A 27,014-nucleotide genomic window follows, 5' to 3' on the forward strand; every position below is an offset into this window, starting at 1 on the left:
AGTACTTCACATACACACAACACTTACCAGGACAAATATAATACTAAACATTTTTTTTTAAATCTAAAGTAACTCTGTAGCTAAATTTAAAGTAACTTTGAAGCAGAAGATTGAAACCACAAAACATAAACAACAAAACACCAGACACTGCAAAACTGAGACACGTTTTGAACGGATAAAAAATCTGGACTGAAACTGAAAAAAAAATAATAATGTTGCAACAGCGTGTGTATCTGCAAATATTTCTGTGCATATGAACAATCTGATACATATTTTAGTATTTTGGCAAAGCATACTAAAGATGGGGGTGTTTTTCACTATGCCCAACAGTGTGTAGTTGGTTAGGCAAAAATCTGGTTATATGAATTAAGTGTATGCTATTTCATGCAAAAGTTTGATTTTGATAATGCTATGTGTAGTTTCAGTTGCAGTGCTTCATTTTGCATGATATATGAGTTTTTTTGCAGATTGGATGTGTTGTTTTGTGAACTGTTAAGTATTTTGCTAAAACCAGACTAGTTTGACAATTGTCTCGACGGAGTTACCGAAGAGTTCGGAAGGTGAGACCAGAGCATTGAGAAGAAAGTCCCTTTCTTTCCTCCCGATGTCTGTCAGGTTCACCCACATTTGTCTTTCCGTTACCACCGTGGCCTCCATAGACCTACTCATGGCGGAGGCGGCCTGCTCGGTAGCGTGGAAAGAGAGGTCTGTGGTGCGGCACAGCTTGGCTACATGGTCAGCTGAAAGGCCCTCGCCTTTTTTTCAGGTCCTTTAGCAGATCAGCCTGATAAGCTTGAAGCACTGCCATCGTGTGCAACAAGTCACAGCCAGACCTGCTGCTGGGTATGCTCTGCCATTTAAGTGAGATGTATCCAGGAAGGGCTTAGATGGCAAAAAGGGAGATTTAAAAGAGAATGTTTCTCCCACAGAGAGATAGCTAGCCAGCGTCTCTTCTACAGGGGGCATCCTCTCACAGCCGTTTTCGTGCATCGCCTCGATGTTGGCTTAACTCGTATGCTGAAACTAATGGATGCAAGAAGAAAACTGCCTCTTCCATTCTTTTTTGACTTCTGCATGTAAATCAGGCAAGAATGGAAGGCTCACCTGGGCTGGAGGGCTATGGTCAGACAAATAATGCTTGTCGAGGCGACGTCAAGGCATCACTTTGCTGGCACGCTTCCATGGCAAGTCCAACTTTGCCATGGCGCGATCCATAACCTCTAACAGCTCCACATACGCAGGGTAGGAGGATTGAGAAGGCTCAGCCTCAGTTTCTTCGCCAGAACCCAGCAGAGCACTAACTTCAGTATCAGAAAGCGTTAATGACAACACATCTTCCTCCTGAAGTTCACTATTGTCTGCCGCCAAAGAATGCGAAAGGGAAAGTCCCTCAGCTACATCCACCTGCGACCCCCACAAGCTCATTCTCCTCTGTGCCTCAGCAGCGGTGTGTCCAGAACCACTGTTTCTTCGAAAAGAGACACCTTGCTAGTGGATGCCATGAAAAACAGAGAAAGATCGCTCTTACTGTGGTCGTTTCTCAGATGCACGCTTCAAACAAAACAGTCATTGAAAACGAAGAAGTAAATTACGTGTTCTCTTAGCGCTTATTTATAGTTGCGCCTGTAGTGACGTCAGAGGCTGTCGCTGGCCATCTCGTTGGTGATTTTTCAATGCATGATTCAAACACGTGTCACGGCGAGGTCCCATAGCACCCCCAAGAGGACGCAGTTCAAAGTTTCCTTGAAAGGGAACCAAAAGAATAACAAGAGCAGAAAATGGGAAAATCAACATAAAGAATGACTTCACAATCTGGATGAATAGAAGAGTTTAATATAATGACATTCTGCTAGTTTATTCAAAGAGAGACAAATTAATAAAATAAACATTAAACTGATGCGAAAACAAATGTCCAGAAAATCATCTAATCAAAGAAGAAATTCTTAACTAAAATGGCAGAAAATGTCTTCTGGCTTTATTCCGTAAGATCTCCTGTTGTTGACAGGTGAAAGCTGGACTGATTCTGAAGTCATTTCTCACAGATGTGAAGATCTGCTGCTGCTCTCATGAATCTTCTGCTGTGTGTTCATGTCTCTCTCTAAATCTTCTCACTTTCTGATCTTCCTCTTTCTTTCCTAAAAGCATCACACCATCATCATCATCATCACACTCTTAATATTTGCATGTCAAATATATAATGATGATGATAAATGTCTCTCACCTGACGTGTGTCTCATGTAGATGTGAAAAGCTCCTAACAGACCGAACAGAACCATCAGCTGGAAACCCCAGACCAGAACAAACACCACAGACACTGAACACACTGAACAACACAAACACATCAATCAACCAACCAATCAATCAATCAATCAATCAATCAATCAATCAATCAGTTATGTAGATAAACAGAAATGATCTCACCAGGACAGGGTTTCAGTCTAATGGTCTTCTGTGCGTGACTGATGTGGTTTCTCACGCTGCAGCTGATATTTCTATCAGTTCCCTCATTTAGCTGAATGGTGTTTCCATCCACTTGTCCTTGTTCTAGTATTTCTCCATTCAGAGTCCAGCTGTAGATGATCTGATCCCCGTCAGATGAGCAGGACACTGACCTCTGATTACAGGAGCAGATGATTGACACTTCCACTGAGCCAATAGGAGCTGGAGGGAGAGTCACATCAGTCACGTGACTCTTTCTCGACTAGTTATGAGTAAATATCAAGACATTTCCAAACACAAATTATATCTGATATGAAAGCTGGACTCCCTGAAGTTAACAAGTTAACAGCACATGTTAGTGACATCAGCTCAAGACAAAAAAGCAGGAAAATCTGAATGAGCACGGGCTCATCCACCACAACAAACCACTCCTAGTTCTTCCTCCAGGATTGTGTACTCTAACCCAGTCATCAGATTTATTATATCAATTATATTCCACAGAGCAGTCTAAATTCGCATTTATTATATTGTACCTCACAGGTCCCGCACTTCGTTGGGCCGAGACGTTTTGGATGCAAGCTGGTCTGGTGACTCAGTCTGTAGAAAACTTCAATGTGCACTTCTGGGAAGTATTTGGTATTACTGAGGGTGACTCGTCTATTGGTGAGCAACTTAACAATCTTAAACAGGGCAGAATGACCATACATCAGTATTCCCTACACTTCAGAACCCTCGCAGTGGCCAGTGGTTGGAATGAAGTTTCACTACTTACCGCTTTTCGTCAAGGCCTGGAACCCAACTCCAGCTGGCCATGTATGATGACTTCATATGGTCTAGAGAGATTTATCCAGCTCACCATCAGATGCTCAAATCGCCTTCAATCCTGCCTTTAGGAGTCCTCACCAGCCAGTATCATCCCACGACATCACCGGACCGAAATTCAGAATCGTCCTGAGACTGACCCAGAACCCATGCAGACCAACATTAACTATCTGACACCAGCTGAGTGGCAGAGGAGGCTGACCCAGGGTCTGTGCCATACTGGCATCTCCCTTTAAGATGAACCCACTAACCTACACTACTGCCCAACTTACTGCTGCTCACATCACTCATTGCCAGTTACCAGTTACCCCCCTCCTCAACTCTGGGTCAGCCCCGAACTTCATCTCGGGGGACCTCTGCCATCAGCTCCAATTACTGAACAGGAAGACCGTTAAATAGGCGACATGTCCATTATAGTGTAGGCCCGGCACAGCTGACACTAGGTCTTTTACACAGTGAATTCATCAACTACTTAGTTTTAGTGGGCTCTACGGCTGATATCATTCTGGGCCATCCCTGGCTGGTGCAGCACAATCCCATCTTCTCCTGGTCAACAGGTGAAATCCTCCGGTGGGTGACAAGTGTTTTCCACCATGCTTACCTCATCATCCATCTCTGCCGGAACGACCTCCGGATGTCCTACCCCTTAACACAACCTTCATAGAAAGTCCCCTTGAAAATCGTTCAGTGGATATCCCCTCATGCTACAAATAATTCCACAATGTTTTCTGCCAACACAACTACCTCCTCACCGACCCTGGGGTTGTGTGATTGATTTGATTCTGGGTGAGCCAGTGCCTGCTTGTAAGATATATCCCCTCTCCTTACTGGAACAGAAGGCCATGGACGAGTATGTGTAGGAAGCCCTCAAACAGGGATACATCATCCTGTCCACATCCCCTGCCGCTTAAAGCTTTTTCTTTGTGGCGAAGAAGGATGGAGGCTTGCAGCCCTGTATTGATTATTGAGCACTAAACCAGATCACTGTTAAATTCTGTTACCCTCTTCCAACAACTTCGGGGAGCCACCATATTCTCCAAATTGTATTCTCCCCTAATGGCCACTATGAGTATCAGTTGATGCCATATGGCCTAGTCAATGCCCCTTCAGTCTTCCAAGACTTTATACATGCAGTGCTCTGAGTTTACCTCCACTACTTTGTCATAGTGTTCATCGATGACATTCTCATCTACTCCCGGAGCCTGGCCGAACATTGTCAGCATCTCCAAGCAGTCCTAGCCTGATTGAGACAATTCCAACTCTTCATCAAGACCGAAAAATGTACCTCCACTGGTCTTCAGTGCACTTCTTGGGGTATATCATTGACAGTACCGGGAACCATATGGACGAGGGGAAGATTGAGGCAATCACTTCCTGGCCATTCCCTTATACCATAAAAGAACTCCAGCGCTTCCTGGGTTTCACCAATTTTTACTGCCGGTTCATTAAAAACTACAGTTTTTCACCAGTCCCATCACCAACCTCCTACTTCATAAATCCAATTTTCTGTTCTGGACCCCAGCTGCCACTAAAGACTTTGCCACTCTCAAGCAAACCTTTACAAGTGCTTACCAATCTTAGTTCTTCTTTCATGGTCGAAGTGGATGCCTCAACCACGGGAGTGGGACCAGTCATTTCTCAGTGGCAGAGGTCCCCCTGTCGAAAACCATCCATGTGCCTTCTTCTCCCGGAAGCCCAGCCCAGCGGAGAGAAATTATGACATTGGAAACCAAAAGCTGTGGGCTTTGTTCTTCACAAGGTTTCACTTCACCATCTCCTATAGACCCGGTCCCGAAACCATCATACCCACTCAAATAATTTCCAGTAAGATCCAGTGGACATTCCCGCCAGTTGCCACTGAAGCCCCTCCTGCTGATCCGCCAGGCTACCCCCTCGGGACGTCGGTATGTCCCACGGACACAACGCACCCCTCTCATTCAAACTACCCATACATCTTTAGGCACTGGCCACTGGGCTGACGCAACTCTCTCGCCTCTGAAAGACCACTTCTGATGGACCAACATGGTCATCCAAGGTTCCCCTGAATGTACCATTTCGAAGAGTCCCCATCATCTTCCAGCTGGCAAGGTACATCAATTACCGATTCCTAACCGTCCATGGTCACACCTAGGAATAGACTTTATAACGAACCTACCTCCATTTGATGGTAACACCTGTATCCTGGTAATAGTCAATAGATTCTGTAAATTCTGCTGCCTCATTCGCCTAAAGGGTCTACCCACCGCCCTAGAAAGAGCGGAGCTGCTTTTTAATTGGGCCTTTCATCAATTTGGCCTCCCCGAGGACATCATGTCAGACCGTGGACCCCAATTCATATCCCGGGTATGGAAGTACATTTTCAAAATCCTAGATGTGACTGTAAGCCTCTCCTCCGGCTACCAGCCACAATCCAATGGTCAAACAGAGCGGAAAATACAGGAAGTAGGACGTTTCCTCAGGACCTACTGCCATTGCCACCACGACCCCTTTAACCAGTTCCTGGGCTTAGCTGAGTACGCCCAGAACTCCCTCCGCCGGCCATCTATGGGCCTTACCCCGTTCAAGTGCATACTCGGTTACTAGCCCCCTCTCTTCCCCGGTCATGAGACCCCTCCGATGTTCCTGAGGTCGATTAATGGTTAAGGGAGAGAGAGAGAGAGTCTGGGACGAGACTTACCATCACCTCCAACAGGCCGACCTTTGCAGAGCACCTACTCCTACCTACTCCTACCTACCAACTGGGGCAAATGGTGTGGCTGTCCACCTGAGACATCAGGCTGCACCTGCCCTGTAGGAAACTTAGTTCCAGATTTGTCTGCCCCTTCACCATACAGGAACAGATCAATCCCATCACCTACAGACTCCAACTCCCTCCACAAAACAAAATACACCCCACATTCCATGTCTCATTACTGAAATGATACACCACATTCCATACATCACACCCTGATTGTTCAGCTCCTCGGAGCAGAGGGAGACCACCACGTCATTCACGTTCCCTCAGGAGTGGGCCCTGGAGGAGGGGGTACTGTCACTACTCGGTCAGGCTCTTCAACCAGACATTCACAATGCACCCCCTCACCTGAGTACCGATCAACAGCACCTGTTCACAATTCAGTCCCCAATTCACCACCACATTTAAGCACACACCTCAGTCTGCACTATATTCCACTAACAGTGGAATATCCTCTGTCATAGTTACCTGCATTGACTCCTTTAACTTACCCCTTGACTTACCTTTTCTCCAGTGAGAATCTCCTCTTCTCCGTGTGACTCCAACTTCCTCCAGTGAGCTCATCATCCAAGTCTTCCTCTCCAGCATCTTCTCTGAGGTGTGTGCAACCATTCAGCCACCCTTGTCACCCCACATTCACTGTAAGAAGAATACTATTGTCAATCTATCTCTCCTATACCCATATCCAACGCATCAAAGGATTCACTCACCTGCATCTCTCCTACTGCCACGATCTCTACCTGTTTCAATAAACTCCTGCATTTTACTAACCTTCTGTTATCGAATCCGTTTGTTACAGAAGTATTATTACAAATAAAGAAGTTTTTCTATTTTAATATATTAAAAACTGTAATTAGCATAGTAGAATGATTTCTGAAGATCATGTGACACTGAAACTTCTCTTAGTAAACAATAGCAGATTTTTTACAATTTTAATGACAAATGTTGTTCCCAAATTCAAATGAAAGTGTCTCAAATGCAGCAGAGAGTTTCAACTGAAAACAGCACTGAGATCATGCTGCGAGCTCGTTCAGTTTCTCAGAATCATTCATTCTGTCCATGATGCATTAGAAAATCACATCCCTGCATTGTGACAACAATGTAGCAAATTACTGTTTGAAATGGTTTCACGTGTTAGTTTTTCGAAAACATTATGCAGTATACAGTAAGCAGCATGCTGTTATTTCATTTTGAAAAGAGTCTTACATGGATAGTGCAAATGAATTAGTCTAAATTCTTGAAGACATTCAGTAATGAGCTGCAATAAAAACCTTCCCAGAGATTCAACTGATTCATCTGCATGAGAGTGAGATCTTTGGAGAACATGAGACTGGAATGAGTCTGATGAGAGAGTTTGTCACGCTGTCAGTCTCTGTTTTCCTTGGTGTCCCCTAGTGAGCTCACTTCTCCTTAGGCACTTCACCATAGGCACTTTAATTCCGCTAGTCTGGTCATGTCGTCACAGTAATTGCACTCCAATTAAATCGCACAGGTGTTGACAATCCTTTGTCATTAGTCTCCCTATATAGAGCTGTCTTTCTCTGTTGTCTGTATGGAGTCCTTATCCTATGTGTCTATGCGCTCGTCTCCCGAGACTTCACCTACCTTCTCGTTCCTCCGACTTTCCCGTTTCATCCGGTTCCCTCTTTTGGTTTGTTCGTCTATCAAGACTGTTTATTTTGTATTTACCCTTCTGTTAATAAAACCCATACCTTGCTATTGGATCCTGCCCTCTCCGTGTGTTTATCCTAAACCCAACCGTCACAGAGTTTCTGTACCTTCAACAATCACTTGAAGATCTCTAGTTTCTGTGCCGTCGGAGTCAGTGAGAGTTAATCTGTAATTCCCAGAATCTGATCTGATCACACGTTTTATTATCACAGTCCTGTCAATGACTGTAACATCAGGTCTGTTTATATAAAGTTCACATTGACTCATGCTGCCATCTCTTACTCTACCAATTGGAGCATCTGCTGTGTTGTCATTTTTTCTCATTATTATCTTCAGATCATATTCTCTAGTGTCCCGATCCATCAGCAGATTGAGTTTGTCTCCAAGAGCTGCGTAACAGGGAACAGATTGATCAAAACTGCAGAACCGATCCAGACCTGAAGAACGAAACACAAACACACCAGATCTAAATTATGATTTCATTCAAATGTACACACTTTATGCATGTTGACATGCATTCTGATAAAGCATAAATTGTCTTTGTCCTGCACTTTCTGTTCAGTTCCATTAACCTGCAGCATTTCTCTCTTTATAAATAATGTCTTGATCTTTCTGATATCACATTTAATGGATTGACATCATTTGAGGAATCCTTTCTCGAACTTTTCAGCACAACAGACATGAAGAAAGAAACACTTTACTGGTACAGAGATGGATTTGTGTATTTTGTAAAAATTTCAGCAATGTCTTTTTATCATTTACTTAAAAGCACCACAATCAAATTACCCTTTACAGTGACTACAAAACAGATAATCTTGAGTTTATTTTAAAGTGCAAAGTATTACAAGTACATGTACAAAATGTGTTAAAACTCTAAAAAAAAAAAAAAAAAAAAATGGAAGTGTGTCATTGATTAGTCAAAAATACTTCACATACACAAACTTGTGGTTTTCAGACCAACTTTAACACTTTGGCCAAATACATAAAATATGTCATGTAAGTACACAACCGGTCAAGTGCAAAGACTGCATGCATAGACATTGTGACTGACCCTATGTATATTTATATATGGTTTAAACGGTGACAGGATTAATTTAACTAACCAACAGAGTGTCTGTTAAAAAGGCAATTGTGATGAACTTGTTTGTCCCAAACCTCGTCTACTATTCTGCTACACATTCTAAATAATATCGATACTTTTTATCACAAAATGTGCACATACTTTTAGGCCGTAGTATAATCACTGAATTGCTGACTAACAAACATCTACTCAAGAAAATACGTCATGATTTGCACGTCTTCTGTCAACTTTTACCAGAGTCTGAATTAATTTACCATTGGAAGCTGATCTAGGATCTCTAAAGTATTTTTAAATATTCCTCATATTAAAGGACTGGATCAAAAATATGAGGGACAAATGATCAAAATATACAGGAAAAAGCAGCTAAATAAACCAGATGTCATAAGGATATTTATCATGTCAGTTGTAAAGCATGTGTGGTTTGAAAGTGTATTAAAGCTCTCACTGATTACTGCAGTCTGTAAAAACATTTCTGCTGATGAAGCAGCTCAGTTTGTTCTGAAATGAGACTGAGATGTCTGTCATTACTCAGGTTCACCACACGAGGTCTCCATCAGCATCTGTTGCCATAGTAACAGCAGCCTGTTTCAGCCTCTGCTTCATGTCTGACCTGAATCTTCTGGAGGTCAGGGGAGATTTTACTGGACTTCATTATCAAATTGAATTAAATATTGAATATGTTTTTTATCAAACACTTAAAAAAGATTCTAAAGCCTTATTAGGTCATGTATTATAGTCTTGGTTTTGACCTGGATTAAAACTTTGGTATGTGTTTTATTCAAATATTGTAGTAATATTAGGACAAAAAAAGAAAAAAAAAGAAAATGAAAAACATTCAGGAGTATCCTGATCTCTGCAGAGGAGAGGATTAAGGGTATATTTCTGGAACAACATGTAAAATAACTTTAGAATTGGTAAAATATTAAAGGTGGGGTAAGCAATTTTTCAAAAACGCTTTAGAATACTGATTTGGGCAGAGTAGCAAAGCAAACTTGTAGCCAATCAGCAGTAAAGGGTGTCTCTTCTCATGAAACTGGTGCAAAACACAAACTTTTTCTAAAAATGTTTCTTATTTACCTTAATTTTATAAAGAAACATAACATTACTGATTTATAAGGCTTTTTTTTTTTTTTTACTAGTGAGGTCCTGAGATACTGGTATAAATGTCTTTCTCATTATTAATTAAAATCAGAGACATATTACATTAGATTAATAATCACCCAGATCAAAGGAATGAATTAAAAGTGTTGAACATTCATGTCTCGATCTTTAACACCCGAAGTTAAACATTAGACGTAATGAGAGAGAAAGAAAAAGATTACAATAACTGGCACTTTCTTGTCTTCACTGGATTCAGTATACAGATGAGATGCACTTACTGACATAGTCTGTCGACAATAGGACAGATGGAAGAGTGAAAGATGTTTGCTTTGACGCATTTAGTTTAAACAGCTCATTCACGACTTTGTTCAGACATTAGAAGGACCCAAGCCTCAGAAACAAGCTGATGTTTGTTCGGATCATTTTGTTTTGTGAAGGAGGCACAATGTAATATAAATAAATATTTATTGAAAGATGAAAATGATACTGGATCTGACTGCAGTTACATCAGAAACCACAGGTAAATGATTTAAAAATGGTTTTGATTTTTTTTTTTGTGATGATTTTACATGGATCATGACTTATTTAGATTTTTTTTTTTTATATATATATTTATTTATTTTACGATTGCTTAGGCACATATATATTCTTTATCAAAGTTAAAGTTCATCTTCACACCCCTAAAATGGCTCGGTCTAACACAACCCCACATCTCTATGTCACTATGTGGGAAGATTTGCGTGACGCCACCTAAATGTTCAAGCAAAGAAAGTAAAGTAACCAATAGTAAAAACGTATTTATATAGCACTTTTCAAAATATAAAACACATATAAATATGAAACACAATCACAAAAAGAAAACATTTAAAAAAGCAGTACACACACACACACACACACACACACACAAACAAAATATTATAGGCACATCTAAACAAATATGTTCTCATACGACCTTTAATAACAGACAAGGACTCAGAAGATCTGACGTCCACTGACAAACTATTCCATAGTATAGGAGCCCTTGCTGCAAACGCCCTATCTCCTTTAGTCTTTAATCTAGATCGAAGAACTTCCAGCAAGTCATAGAAAGAGGATCGTAGGCATCTCCCTGTTTCATACGGTATCAAAAGTTTGGATAAATACAGTGGTGCAAGGCCATTTAAAGCTTCATAGGTCAATAAGATAATCTTAAAAACTATCCTAAAATGAAGAGGTAATCGATGTAAAGAGGCAAGAACAGCTGTGATATGCTGATCTAACTTTGTTCATGTCACTAGTCTCACTGCAGCATTCTGCACTAAATGTAACCTCGATATATTACGATGGTTCAAAGAAGGAAACAAGGCATTACAATAATCAATACGGAAAGATATAAAAGCATGAATAAGTGAAGTGAAGTGAAAGTAAAGTGACAAACAACCAGGTATGGTGACCCATACTCATCGTGAACATTCACCCGGAACAGTGTGTTTTAATGATACGCTTCTCATTATCATTAAAATTTAATAACCGTCTCATCTTCGATATATTTCTTAACTGATATAAACAGGACTGAACCAACTTCTTGACATAGAATTCAAAGGTTCAATTCTTATAAAAATAAATACCCAGGCGTACCTTTTGTTCTCGCTGTTGCCACCACGCCATGTTGTGGAGTCGCTGTGTGTTTCCTTGTGAAAGCGAAACTACAATGTTTGGCCGTCCATAAAATAACACAACTAGAAATGAGGGGCTGACGCGCTGTTTTGTGTTTATTTTTGGCATTAAAGTCTTTATTTGATTGTGACAAAAATAAACACAAAACAGCACATCAGCCCCTCACGGCGACTGACGCGCACAAATAAAAAGCAAACACATAAAATAATGTCCCAGGCCTGGTCCTCTCTCGTCCTTCACTATAGTCGCTTCAGTTTTATATCCTTCCATCTCCTACGTGGGACTCGATACTGGCGGTGGGGCGCAGGTGTAGCTCACCTCCAATCACTACACCTGGCCTCACTCCTCGTTCCCACGCCTCTCGGCCCCGCCCCACTCGACACAAGTACATTGATTGAACTGCTAAAAGTGAACCGATGATGGGATGTGCACGATCAGAGCAGCTGGACTGAGTCTCGGGCTTCTGGCCTGAGAGACAGCATCACAGTGTGTTAAGTGCGTTTCATTTCCATCACACGCTTGAGGCATTCGACCAATCACAACACACTGGATGGCTGACCAATCAGAGCACACCTTGCTTTTCCAGATTCCCAGAACACAAAATAATATTGCTCATCCCGTTCTAAACTGCCTACAGGCAGTGAAGCCACTGGTTCGATCTGCCATTTTACTAATTCCTACCAGCAGAGAGCAACATTGAGTCAGATGCAAACCGCTGACCCAAAACCACAAGATTTGAAGAAAATCACTCAAACAGGATTAGTTTTTATGTTATGTGTCTGTAAATGAATGTTTACTTCAGATGTTATTTGCAGTATTTAAAGTCTGTTTGGGCAGGATAAGTGATTATTGTGAGTGTAGTTGCATTGATCACATGCGCATTACTATTCTTTAGCTTGGGTTAAACAAATTAATTTTACTTTGTTGGAACAGCAGCTATGCTGATGATGTCTCATTATGTCTCAAGAGATGATGCCCTCAGATGATGCTAACCCTGAAACAACATACAGAACCAACAAATATTGCTACTAGTGTGATTGCATCATATAATAATTGCTCTTAATAGTGTTCATCATCTGGTTGACTATGTCTTGTATTAATTGTTTTGAAAATTCCTGTCATATGCACATAAACTGACAGCCACCACTTATAAGCAACTACTAAATAATGTAGAAACTTCATTTTCTGTAAAGCTGCTTTGCAATGATTTGTATCATAAAAAGCGCTATACAAATAAACTTGAATTGAATTTAATTGAAAAAGAATGTAGAGACATAATCCATATTTAAAAACGCTGACTTGTTAGGTGATGTTTTTTCATTAAAATCATACAATTTCTTATTAATTCAATAGAACTTTTACGCATACTAGGGATTACCAATACGGCGACGCAGCAGCTTCACTTTCATGATGTCATGAGCAATCCAGTTCTCTTTTATAATTCAGTGCATATGACCCCTTTAATTTATTACACAACCGATATCTTTGATCAGCTTTTGATAGAAATATTACCCAAATTTAATGATCACGTGAAATTGGAGTCAAATTGAGTTGGACTCAATTTTTAACTAAATCCAGATAAATTCAGAAGCACAAGTAAAAGACTGAATACACATTAAACCTTCAACCAGGCTGCTGGATTCCACTTTGTGAGCCGACGGGTGGATTAAATTAATCTATATTTAATTTATACACTGAAGACTGTAAAGACTAGCCTATTTTACATTTTAATTACTTTATTAATTTCTGTACCTGAAAACTAACCTATCTGAAAAACCTGAAGGATTTATTTTGAAGCCTGAAGTCTTAGTATTTATTTTCTGATACTGCTTGTAATTTGGAAAAGATTCTTAACACTTAGACCTGCATGAGACCCAGACTGTGATGTGTAGTAAAAAATAAATAAATAAATAAATAAAATAAAAGTCTCATAAAAAAAAGAAAAAAAAGAAAGCTTAATTTTTGTAATTTCTTTTTTTTGTCACTCTTAACTGAGATTGTAGATAGCGTGTCAATGGCCCATTTGAGAGATAGACACAGCTAAGATCAGAAGTCTACTGATGAAATCTTTTAAACAATATTACAGTCTTTTTATTTGAGAGATTGATCAGCAGCATGAGTTTGGTGTGAAAGTGACTCACATGCAGCAGTTTGCAGCAGCAGCATCAGTCCAAAGATCAGCGTCATTTCTCTAAAGTCCAGTCTCCAGAAGAGAAGAGCTCAATCCCAGCAGAAGAGTGTCAGATCGAGTCTCACACAGCGTCTTCACTGACAGATAGACAGCAGCTCTACTGACACACCAGGAAACACACCGCTTTAACAAAGAAAGAACAGTAAGCTTTTCAGAGAGGGTCAACAGTTCCTTCTTAAATACCTTTAAAAAAGACACATTACTAAAAAGTGTCTGTAATTATTTTTGACATCTTTGTTTAAAACCCAATAAACATAGAAATCAAAAGAGTTTATGAGCTCATCAAAGGCTTTTGACAGATTCATATCAAACAAGCTTCAGTATTTATATATTTATATGAGTAAATTTAATACAATATAAAGTAAATAGTACCTGAAATGCAGTTGTGATTTGAAAAACATTGAATAAGTTCAATTAAACTGAGTAGATTACAGTTTATTATGTAAATGCAATCAACAAAAAAACTTATTTGTAATGGTGTTGGCATTATCGTAAATATTGTGTGCTGTGTGAATCAAAATGCACTAAATATAACATGTAGCCTACCACAACCAGACCACAGTCTTTACCCTTTAACACAATGCCAACCATATAAATTTTGCATAACAGGAACTTTTAAACGTCAAATTTAACTTTGCATTGTACTCTAATGGGTCTTTCCTTTTAAATACAAGTGTATAACATAACTTTTAATTACATCATTTACTCTCCTGACCTGATTTAATGAATACAACATAAATTATTCACTAACTAGGGAAATAAATACATTTTAGAAGCTGTGACAAAATATTTCAAAAGTGTACTCTACTAGTATACAGTGTTAAAGGGCTCCAAACCCAAAAAGCTCAGTTCATCTTAGGAACACAATTTCAGATATTTTGGATGGAAACAGAAAGGCTTGGGACTGTCCCATAGACTGCCAAATAATAACAGTGTCAAGGTAACCGATTACATAAGTTAGTTAAAACATTTTCTCCTTTGAACTTCAGCCATCACCTACAGGTACTGGTTCATTTGAATCACATGCCATTACTGTAACCCACCCTGTTAAAATCCACTTTATGGTCATTTATTGTCCTCCAGGTCAACTGGGAAACTTCTTGGAGGAGTTGGATGTGCTGCTATCAAACTTTCCTGAAGATGGTACTCCTCTGGTACTGCTTGGTGACTTCAACATCCACTTAGATAAACCCCAGGCTGCTGACTTCAAAACTCTGCTCACCTCATTTGATCTCAAGCTAGTGTCCACTACAGCGACTCACAAATCGGGCAACCAACTTGACCTCATCTACATCTGCTGTTGCTCTGTGGACACCTCTTCAGTTGCTCCACTGCACACCTCTGATCACTTCCTCATTACTGCTAACCTAGCACTTACTCCTGAAGTGGCACACACTCCAACGCAGGTCACCTTTCGACGGAACCTACGCTCACTCTCTCCATCTCGCCTATCTGCTGTGGTTTCATCCTCTCTTCCACCATTCTCTCAGTTTTCTGCTCTGGACACGAACAGTGCTACGGACACTCTTTGCTCCACTTTAACATCTTGCTTGGACAACTTTTGCCCACTGTTGTCTAGACCAGCACGCACTGCCCCATCTCCCCCCTGGTTGTCCGAGGTTCTCCTTGAACATCGCTCTAAACTCAGGGCTGCAGAGAGGAAATGGCAGAAATCAAAAAACTCTACGGACCTCAGTGTGTATCAATCTCTCCTCTCTTCCTTCTCTGCAAATGTCTTCACAGCTAAAACATCCTACTACCACAACAAAATTAACAGCTGCTGTGACGCTCGGACACTCTTCAAGACTTTCTCTTCTCTTCTTAATCCACGGCCTCCACCTCCTCCATCGACTCTTACAGCGGACGACTTTGCAGCTTTCTTCACAAATAGGACAAGATCCATCAGTGACCAATTCTCCATACCGCAGACTGAGGAAAACTTCACAATGACCGATGCACACTCTTTATCCTCCTTCTCCCCACTCTCAGAGATGGACATCTCCAAAATTCTCCTGTCCAATCATCCTACTACTTGTCCACTTGATCCTATCCCCACTCACCTCCTTCAAGCGATCTCTTCTTCAGTCATACCTTTGCTTACTCACATTATCAACTCCTCTCTTCAATCTGGAACATTTCCCTTAGCATTCAAGCAGGCTCGGGTAAGCCCACTGGTCAAGAAACCATCTCTAAATCCAGTGCTTCTAGAGAACTACAGACCAGTATCCCTTCTGCCATTCATTGCAAAGACACTTGAGTGGGCTGTGTTCAACCAGCTTTCTATGTTCCTTGGACAGAACAACCTCCTGGACAGCAACCAATCTGGCTTCAAAAGTGGCCACTCAACTGAGACTGCTCTGCTCTCGGTTACTGAAGCCCTGCGACTAGCAAGAGCAGCTTCAAAATCCTCGGTACTCATCTTACTGGACCTGTCTGCTGCTTTTGACACTGTTAATCACCAGATTCTCCTGTCCACCCTCAGAAAGATGGGGATCTCTGGAACTGCTCTCCTGTGGACAGTACCTCTCTGACAGATCCTTCAGTGTGTCTTGTAGGGGTGATGTTTCAAAGTCACACCACCTTGCTACTGGGGTTCCTCAAGGCTCAGTACTTGGACCACTTCTCTTCTCCATCAACATGACGTCTTTAGGATCTGTCATTCAGAAGCATGGCTTTTCTTATCACTGCTATGCTGATGACACCCAACTCTACTTCTCATTCCAGCCTGATGACCCGACAGTAGCTGCTCGCATTTCAGCCTGTCTGAGTGACATTTCTAGCTGGATGAATGACCATCACCTTCAGCTTAACCTTACAAAGACTGAACTACTGGTGATTCCAGCTAACCCATTGATTCATCACAACTTCTCTATACAGCTGGGCTGATCAACCATAACTCCTTCGAGGACAGCCAGAAACCTAGGAGTTGTGATGGATCATCAATTAAGCTTCACTGACCACATTGCTACAACGACCCGGTCCTGCAGGTTTGCCTTATACAACATTAGGACGATTAGACCCTTCCTGTCAGAGCAAGCAACCCAACTTCTTGTCCAAGCTCTTGTTCTCTACAGACTGGACTATTGTAATGCTCTCCTGGCGGGCCTTCCTGCATGTACTGTCAAGCCTCTGCAAATGATCCAGAATGCAGCAGCGAGGGTTGTCTTCAATGAGCCAAAAAAAGCTCATGTTACTCCTCTCCTCATCTGGTCAAATTCAAGGTACTGATGCTTTCCTACAAGACGACCACTGGCACGGCACCAACTTACCTAAACTCACTGGTTAAATCCTATGTGCCCTCCAGAAGTTTGCGCTCTGCAAGTGAACAACGCCTTGTGGTGCCATCCCAAAGAAATTCAAAATCACTCTCATGGACCTTTTCCTGGACTGTGCCCAGCTGGTGGAATGACCTCCCAATCTCAATTCGTACAGCTGAGTCTTTACTCATTTTCAAGAAACATCTAAAGACTCATCTTTTTCGCCTGCACTTAACCTACTAACACCAGTACTTTTCCTTTTCTTGTCTTTTTCATTTAATAAAAAAAAAAAAAAAAAATATATATATATATATATATATATATATATATATATATATATATATATATATATACCTGGCTATGCGTTCTATACTAGACTAACTGAGACTTGTTATGGCACTTGTACTGTATGCTGTTGTTGTTCTCTTGTTGACCTGACTGCTTCTATTGTTCTCATTTGTAAGTCGCTTTGGATAAAAGCGTCTGCTAAATGATTAAATGTAAATGTAAATGATAAAGAAGCTTAGTTTATACTGACACCTCACTCTGTTTCAATCATTCTTTGGGAATTTAATAAAGCAATTCTTTCCTGTGAACTGCCAAAATACAGATGGCATTTTACATGTCCCACCAGAGACAGTTATATACTAGATCACTGTTACACTGCAATAGAAGATGCATATCATTCTGTTCCATGGGCAGCTTTAAGACTTTCTGATTACTGCCTGGTTCATCTTATACAGACCTACAGGCAGAAAATGAAATCTGCTAAACCCGTAGTCAAGACTGTAAAGAGATGGACCAACGAAACAGAGTGTGCTTGAAAAGCCTGTTTTGACCTCACTGATTGGACTGATTTTGAAGCTGCTACCACTGATCTGGATGAACTCACGGAGACTGTAACATCCTATATTAGTTTCTGTGAGTATATATATGCTTTCCTACCAGGACTTATTTAACATTTAACAATGATAAGCCATTGTTTACAGCAAAACTCAGACATCTTTGTTAGGCCAAAGAGGATGCTAACAAAAACAGGCATTTCTCAATGTCAAGGATACTTCCTTGGTAGGACTGATCCTTCCAAGTCACTTCCTTCAGAGGCTAGGTGAGACTCCTCTTTAGCATACGGAGAACACGTAAATGGAACAGGCTAGCAATTGCATGTAATTGCGTCATTACGTCAGTGAAAAGGTCCGTTTGTGAATGGTCTCATTAAATTACTTTGGACAGCTTAACTAGTTATTTATAAAAGAAATCCCGATGATGCAACCAATTGTTAAATGACAGGTCTGGTTCAGTTTGTATAATTTACAATATCAATACGGTAGTAATTTGTACTGGCATTTAAACGTCAGACTTTACAAATTTTTACTACAGTTATAACAAATGTTTGGTAATGTAAATAAAAACTGTTAACGCTCCGACTATGTTAACGTTCGATATTTTTTAATTTTTGAACTAACGTTAGATAGCAAAGCTGTTCGCGTAGGATTGTGGGTGATTTGAGAGCGCGAAGAGCGCGAAGGATACACATATGCATCCTTTCCTGTGTATGGGATATTCTTCGAACGAAGGACTCAGTCCTTGTTTGAAATTCCGAGGATCCTCGACATTGGAACAGTCCTTTGACGGATGTAAATACTGGCTTCCGAGGATCCTTCCTTGACATTGAGAAACACCTCGAGTCTTGTACAATTCAAGCACCCCCCCCCCACACACACACACACCTGTTCTGACCAACTCTCTACACAACTGTTAACACCTCCTGCAATCCGCATTCCACCCTCTTACACTACAGATCAGTGAGGACGATGTGAGACGAGTATTCAGGAAGAACAAAAGAAGAAAGTCACCAGGCCTAGACGGTGTGACACCGGCCTGTTTGAACACCTGTGCTGACCAGCTGGCCTCCATATTTTCACAGATCGTTGGAGTTGTGTGAAGTCCCTTCCCTCTTTCAGATGCTCCACTATCATCCCCGTTCCAAAGAAACCAAAGATAACAGGATGTTACGACTACAGACTTGTGGCTCTAACTGTAACGATCTTGGTGGGTCTGACTAGGCCATGTTTTCCTGGAGCACATGGCCTTTTGTTTCTGTCGTGTTTCTGACCCCATCTTGTTTTGTTTATCTTTCTAGTCCACTTGGTCTGGTGTTCCTGTTTTTGTCATTCCTCCTTTATACCTGCCTGCCTCTCTGGGATTCTGGTCAGCTCTATTCCTAGCCTCTCTCTGCCTGTGTCTTCATTGCAGCCCCCATCCAATTCCTCTCCGCACGTGCTCAGTGCAGCCTCTGGAATCAGTTAGGCCTGAGGAGCTGGAGATGAGGTAGGTCCAGGGACAGCAACCTCCAGTGGCATGCATCAGAGGTGCTAAGAGACAATATTCAAGGAGGATAGCTTATCGTTTCAGAGACAGCAGAGACACTCAGAGCCTGTGGCAAGGGATACAGACCATTATGGACTACAAGCCCTTACCACAGACCTGTGACGGCACCATCTCCCTGCTGAATGCCTTCTTTGCTCACTTTGAGGCACAAAACTGCTCTCCACCACCTCCCGGTGACCAGGTGATGACGCTGACCCCAGACAGCGTGAGGAGATCCTTCACCAGGATCAATGCACGCAAAGCTCTGGGTCCTGACAAAATTCCTGTGTTTACTGAGAGACTGTGCAGTGGATCTCACTGATGTCCTCACAAACATTTTCAACATCTTGCTTAGTCAGGTTGTTGTTCACACATGCTTCAAAGCTACCATCATCATTCCAGTCCCAAAGAAGCTGTCTCTATCCTGCTTCAATGACTACCATCTACTTGACCCCACTTGACCCCTTCAATGACTCCTTCCAGTTTGCATATCGGTCCAACCGCTCAACCGATGATGCCATCACCACTACCCTCCACTCAGCACTCACATAACTGGACAAAATGACTCATATGTCAGAATACTGTTCATAGACTTCAGTTCAGCATTCAACACAATCATCCCTCAACAGCTCATCTACAAACTGATTCAGCTGGGGCTCAACACTTCACTGTGCAACTGGCTGTTGGACTTTCTGACTGGAAGACCTCAGGCAGTACGGGTCGGCAACAACACATCCAGCACCATCACACTGAACACTGGGGCCCCTCAAGGATGTGTGCTGAGCCCCCTCCTCTTCACTCTGCTGACCCACGACTACACACCATCACAAAACTCCAATCTCTTTATTAAGTTTGTGGATGACATTGAGGCACAAAAGGTGAGCCACCTGGCCAGGTAGTGCAGTGACAACAATCTCTTTTTTAATAATGTCCTAATCTTTATGAAATCATATTTAATTTACATTAATGATATTTTTATTAGTTCATCTATCGAGTCATTGGATTTGAGTCATACAGTACCTTCATCACGTGACAGCCCCATAAGCTTTGACCACAGGCTGTATAAAAGGCTTTAACATATCGTAAATTTTTTTGTCATGTGAAGAGACAGCATTGGATAGAGAAATTAATTTACAAGATTCCTTACAAACGTGCAAAGTTATCATCATCATCATTATCATCATTATTATAATTATTTACTCAGTTACTGCATTTCTGGCCTCAAATTGTAGCTTTTTACTTCTTACAGTTTATTTATGTGTGAATTTCTGTCATGATGGTTATTTTCCATACACTGAATGTTGTAACAAATGTAATAAATAGTTGGTTATTTTTATTATTATTCAGTCTCTTTCCGGCTCAAGATTGCATTGGTTACGTGATAAGCGAACGACTCAAAAAACCCAAAGATTCAATACATTAACTAATCAATTCTCTTTCTGGCTCAAACTACACTGACTGAAAGAGGTGAACTAATTCCAGTAAAGAACCTATAGAATTTTGTGCATGTGCGACTGAACGAATCACTCTCCGAGACGACTCGTTCTTTCCAAGTCACATTATTGATTTGTTCAAAATGAACGAATCATTCAAGAATGACCCATCACTACAGGCTATGGGGGAATACTCATCCTGCTAGTTTGCATCACAATTTATCCAAAACAAATGAAACTAAGAGAAAGGAACCATTTTCAGGCACAAAGGTTAAAAAAAATCTTGTTTTAGACGCAACAAGGTTTTCTTATGGTTGTTTATTAATGATTTTCAATTTCTATTATGAAATATGCTTTACAGATTCTCCTTTAAATCCACTGCAACAGTATCTTTAGTTGACTGATGAGATGCTGTAGACATGTTTATTGAGAGTAAAGCAGAATCAGGTCTATATGTGGTGTTTCCAGCAGACGGTGTGTGATGATGTTTGACTCGGATCCATCAGTTGATGTGTGAATGAAGAGAGGATTGTGAGCTTCAATCTTCTGTCTGCTGCAGCTGAGACTCATGGGACATTGAGTTTATATCTGCTCCGAGCTGCTCATGTAGAGAGCGACACCTGCAGGAGGAAACTACAACTACAGCTGCTTTCATTTCACTCACAACATCACGCTTAAAATGAGCTTCATCTGATTTATCTGAACTTAACTGCTAATTAAAGACACATTACAGATGCTTTTCAGTTACCATCAACTAATTATTCATTAATAGTTAACAAAAACAAAAAAGGATTATTCTTTAATTCATTAATAAATAATGTTTTAGTATATTTGATATTGTTTTTCACTGCTCTAAGTCTGTAAATAATCTATATTCTGATCTGCCGGGTCAGATTTCAGATTGTTGCTGAAATGAATATGTCTAATGTTGTTAACATAAGGTTTGACCAAGACAACTAGCTAGAAGTTACCATGAATAGTCTCAAATAAATATCAACCGTGGAATCATGCTGATAGATAACATGTTAATTGACTGCATAAAAAAAAAAAAAAATGAGCTTGTGACTTTTGACTGCAAATGGTTTCATTTCAAAGCATTTTATTTTAAACAAAGTTAAGCATAACAAATTCAGCAAAGACCTCAATTACAGTTTCTAAAGAATGACGTTTATCATTATTCTATGATGACACAAATATATTGTGAAGAAAAATGCATAAATGTGGTTAAACGTTAAAAGTAAAAAAAGAGTTCACAATCTGACAGATCTGATTCAGAGAAATAAAAGAGTTTGGTCACGGATGAACAGAAGGAGATTCATATAATGACATAAAAATACAAATGAATAAAATAAGCAACAAAACTATTACAAAACACAGCTGTGCAGAAAATGATCTTCGTAACTAAAACTGTAGAATACCTGGTTAATTCATCTCCTGGTTTAATGAATCTCTTGGTTTTATATAAGATCTGTTGTTGACAGGTGAAAGCTGGACTGATTCTGAAGTCATTTCTCACAGATGTGAAGATCTGCTGCTGCTCTCATGAATCTTCTGCTGTGTGTTCATGTCTCTCTCTAAATCTTCTCATTCTCACTTTCTCATCTTCCTCTTTCTTTCCTAAAAGCAACACATCATTATTATATTCATACTCTTAATATTTCCATGTCAAATCTATAATGATGATGATAAATGTCTCTCACCTGACGTGTGTCTCATGTAGATGTGAAAAGCTCCTAACAGACCGAACAGAACCATCAGCTGAAGACACCAGACCAGAACAAACACCACAGACACTGAACACACTGAACAACAACAGTGAGACACAAAACAAACCCATCCTTCATGTTTCCAGTACTGTGTTTTTTAAAATTGTATGTTTAGCTCTATGTATTAGAATCTCACCAGTAGGACAGACTAGTCTAATGGTCTTCTGTGCATGACTGACGTGGTTCTTCACGCTGCAGCTGATGTCTCCATCAGTTCTCTCATCCAGATCAATGCTGCTGTTTCCATCCATCAGTGGACCTCCATTCAGAGTCCAGTTGTAGAGGAGCTGATCCCCCTCAGAGGAGCAGGACACCCTCATCACCCCACTGGAGAAGCAGATGATTGACACTTCCACTGAGCCAATAGCAGCTGGAGGGAGGGGCACATGATTATTTCTCGACACATGATGAGTCAATATCAAGACATTTCTAAATAAAACTGATATCTGATATGAAAGCTGGACTCACTGAGTTAAACATGCAGTGAAGGTTAGTGAGATCAGCTTGAGAATAACAAGCATCCCCACCTCACACTTACTAAATGAACGAAGTGTTAAATGAACAGCATTTATGTGTTTATCAAATATTTATTAAATTAATACATTAATTATTAAACATAATTATTTTGTTCTATTTTAGATGTCTTCAGTCACTTTTCACCATTTTAATGTATGATGAATAAAATTAATTCCTCTCTCTTTTTTAAAATCTTACCACAAATGTTTGTGTTATCATTGTTTCCAGAAAAAAAAAAAGATAATAATCAGAAATGATTCTTGAGCAGCGAATCATCATATTAGAATGATTTCTGAAGATCATGTGACACTGAAACTTCTCTTTGTAAACAATAACAGATTTTTATGAATCTAATGAAAAGTGTTGTTTTCAAATTCAAATGAAAGTGACTCAAATGCAGCTGAGAATCTAAACTGAGAACACAGCTCTGTTACAGCAGACCAGGAGCACCTCAGAGTAAATGCTGGATTTATGATTTATATTTAATGACATCACAACCGTTGTTACTGGAGTCTGTAGTGTGTTTACTGTGTGCTACAGGAATAAAACCTTCCCAGAGATTCAACTGATTCATCTGCATGAGAGTGAGATCTTTGGAGAACATGAGACTGGAATGAGTCTGATGAGAGAGTTTCTGTACCTTCAACAATCACTTGAAGATCTCTAGATGTTACTGTGCCGTTTGAGTTATAGAGTGTTAATCTGTAATCCCCAGAATCTGATCTGTTCACACGCTTTATTATCAGAGTCCCATTAATGACTGTCACTTCAGGTCTGTTATTATAAAGATCACATTCACTCATCCTCATCCTGCCATTCTTTATTCTACAAACTGGACCATCTGCTGTGTTGTTGTTTATTCTCTTTTTTAAATGCAGATCATATTCTCTAGCGTCCACCATCAGCAGATTGAGTTTGTGTTCCAGAGCTGCGTAACAGGGATCAGATCTATCAAAACTGCAGTTTACCTCCAGACCTGAAGAACAAAACACACACACACACACACACACACACACACACACACACACATACACACACACACACACACACACACACACACACACACGCACACACACACACACACACACACACACACACACACACACACACACACACACACAGAGAACAGAAGTAAGATTTCAGACTCTTGATCTGATCTCAGTTCATCTCAGTAACGCTCATCTAATGCTGAACTCTTTTCTCTTGAAGAACAATGTCATGTGTGTGTCTCCTGACTTAATACTGATAGAATTAACACAATACTGAACATAATCATATTACTGGACAGATTCAACTAATACAAGATAACTGTTCAAATAAAACATTCATTTTAATTCAGAACGTCTGTTTTACATTGAAATATCAGCTAGTCTATATGCTCTCGATCATCTTAATGTTCATTTAATTCAAATTAAACTCTCACGCTTTCACTGTGTACACTGTTTTCTTCCTGAAATGCTTTGTGTGTCCAACCCCATTACCCTGACATTTCTTTCAGCGTTAAAAATATGAAAAAGTGAAATAAAAGTTCAAAATACTAAATCTTTTCAGTATAATGGATCTGAAGAAACACACACTTCCTCTCACATTTGTAACTCTCCACTAACACAAACTCTTAAGATGACTAGATCACTGCAAACACTTAATGTAGTTTTACAACTAAAATGATTTTATTTGAGATGAGTTTGATGTGAAAGTGACTCACATGCAGCAGTTTGCAGCAGCAGCATCAGTCCAAAGATCAGCATCATTTCTCTAAAGTCCAGTTTCCAGAAGAGAAGAGCTCAATCCCAGCAGAAGAGTGTCAGATCGAGTCTCACACAGCGTCTTCACTGACAGACAGACAGCAGCTCTACTGACACACCAGGAAACTACATCACTTTAACAAAGAAAGAACAGGAAGCTTTCAGAGAGGGTCAACCTAAATTTAAAGTAACTCTGAAGAAGAAGATTGAAACCACAAAACATAAACAGCAAAACACAGACACTACAAAACTGAGACACGGATCAGGAGGAACAGTTTTGAATGGATAAAAAATCTGGACTGAAACTGTGAATAAAGCTAAATCAACCGAAACCAACAGAGAAAGAAATCCTTCATAACTAACACTGTAGTCAATCATTCATCACAGGTCTGTAATTCACAAACACCACAGACACTGAACAACACAAACACATTAGATATCCACCATACAGTCTGAGATCCACTCATCTACCGTTAGATCGTCTGGTTGAAATGAAAGAGAGAGCTGGTGCTACAATAAATAGTGTTGTTGCATAGGTTTGAACTAGACAACTTGAATTGAACATAGGCTAAATAACAAGTCTGGGAATCCTTTGACAAACAGCAGAGATCGAAAACTGTAAGTGACAGAGATTGAGTTTGAGCCAAAGTAGTGATAGTTACGTATGAGATTTCTTCTGATAACGTCTTACTGCAGCGTGACAGATCCGCTCTGATACGGTGATCATCAGTAATCGTGATTCCTCAAACCTCTGATTCATGAGAAAGATGAGGAAGCGCGACTGACTTCAAAGTATTACTACATGAATAATATTATTCTATAATGTAAAATAATGCAAGTCTAATAATGTTACACACTTTCTTTGTTTTTAGCGCCATCTGCAGGGGGAAACAGGAGTTATTATTAAAATGAATTTACATGTTGAATGTTTTTATGACTGTTTAATTCATTGTCTGCTTTCTGTTACTTAAAATGTTAATTGACTGTAAAAAAGTAAAGATTCAATATGTTTGTGACTGTTGACTGAAATTATAGTTTCATTTCAAAGCATTATGTTTCTAAAGCTGACTCCATTTACAAATGCACAAATTAAAAAGTTTATAAACATTCAGAAATCAAGACCGCTAAAACTAGGAAGCACATCAAGAGCTTCAGACAAATTAAACCTCTAAACAGAAATAATAAATTAAAAGAAAGCAGCCAGAATAAAGTAAAAGAGCAAGAACAGAAACATGGAAATAAACAGAATGAGTTCACAATCTGACAGATCTGATTCAGAGAAATAACAGAGTTTGATCACGGATGAACAGAAGAAGTTTAACATCAGACTGAAATGAGTCTGATGAGAGAGTTTCTGTACCTTCAGCAATCACTTGAAGATCTCTAGATGATTCTGTGCCGTCTGAATGAGAGAGTGTTAATCTGTAATTCCCAGAATCTGATCTGATCACACGGTTTTTTTTTTTTATCAAAGTCTGTTTTTATAAAGATCACATTGCATCATCCTCATCCTGTCATTCTTTACTCTACAAACTGGATCATATTGCGTGTTATTTATTCTGTGATGTAACCATTGTATAAAAGTAATACTCACTCTCTCAAGAAAGAAACTCGTAGTCTTGAGCGCAAATGGAGAAAAACTAACTTAGAAGTTTTTAGAATTGCATGGAAAAACAGTATGTCCAGCTATAGACAGGCTCTAAAAACTGCTAGGGCAGAGCATATACACAAACTCATAGAAAATAACCAAAACTATCCAAGGTTTTTATTTAGCACAGTGGCTAAGTTAACAAATTACCAGACGCCACCTGATTCAAATATCCCACCAACGTTAAACAGTAATGACTTTATGAATTTCTTCACTGATAAAATAGATAACATTAGAAATACAATAGTGAATGTAGATTCTACAGCGTCTAACACTTCAGTTTCATCCATCGCACCCAAAGATAAACTGCAGTGCTTTGCAAATATAGGACAGGAAGAGCTAAATAAACTTATCACTGTATCTAAACCAACAACATGTTTATTAGATCCTGTACCCACTAAATTACTGAAAGAGTTGTTACCTGTAACCGAAGAACCGCTTCTCTTGTCATTATCTTTATGTCACGTCCCAAAATTGTTCAAGCTGATGGTTATTAAGCCTCTTATTAAGAAACTACAATTAGATCCTAGTGAACTGGCGAATTATAGGCCCATTTCAAATTTTCCATTTATGTCTACAATTTT

General features: G+C 39.9%; 2 protein-coding genes across 33 annotated transcripts in view; both read right to left on the reverse strand.

The window, feature by feature from the left end:
- The window catches only part of LOC128027392 (uncharacterized), a 222,583-nt gene that overhangs the window by 61,012 nt on the left and 134,557 nt on the right, over positions 1 to 27,014 (reverse strand). The gene's annotated exons all lie outside the window — the stretch shown is intronic.
- Positions 21,821 to 27,014, reverse strand: part of LOC128027396 (uncharacterized) — a 40,063-nt gene continuing 34,869 nt past the window's right edge. Inside the window, exons 2-6 of one of the 2 annotated variants that reach the window (XM_052614997.1) lie at positions 24,743 to 24,916; positions 23,678 to 24,013; positions 22,658 to 22,891; positions 22,456 to 22,557; positions 21,824 to 22,372 (exon numbers count right to left, since the gene is read on the reverse strand). In XM_052614997.1, the coding sequence (XP_052470957.1) occupies positions 22,296 to 22,372; positions 22,456 to 22,557; positions 22,658 to 22,891; positions 23,678 to 24,013; positions 24,743 to 24,788 (795 nt within the window). In that variant the 5' untranslated portion in view covers positions 24,789 to 24,916 and the 3' untranslated portion in view covers positions 21,824 to 22,295. Of the gene's footprint in view, positions 22,373 to 22,455; positions 22,558 to 22,657; positions 22,892 to 23,677; positions 24,014 to 24,742; positions 24,917 to 27,014 lie in introns of both variants that reach the window. The other variant, XM_052614998.1, reaches the window with a different exon arrangement.

This window comes from Carassius gibelio, chromosome A14, assembly GCF_023724105.1.
Source record: "Carassius gibelio isolate Cgi1373 ecotype wild population from Czech Republic chromosome A14, carGib1.2-hapl.c, whole genome shotgun sequence".
In the NCBI taxonomy this organism is placed as follows: Eukaryota; Metazoa; Chordata; class Actinopteri; order Cypriniformes; family Cyprinidae; genus Carassius; species Carassius gibelio.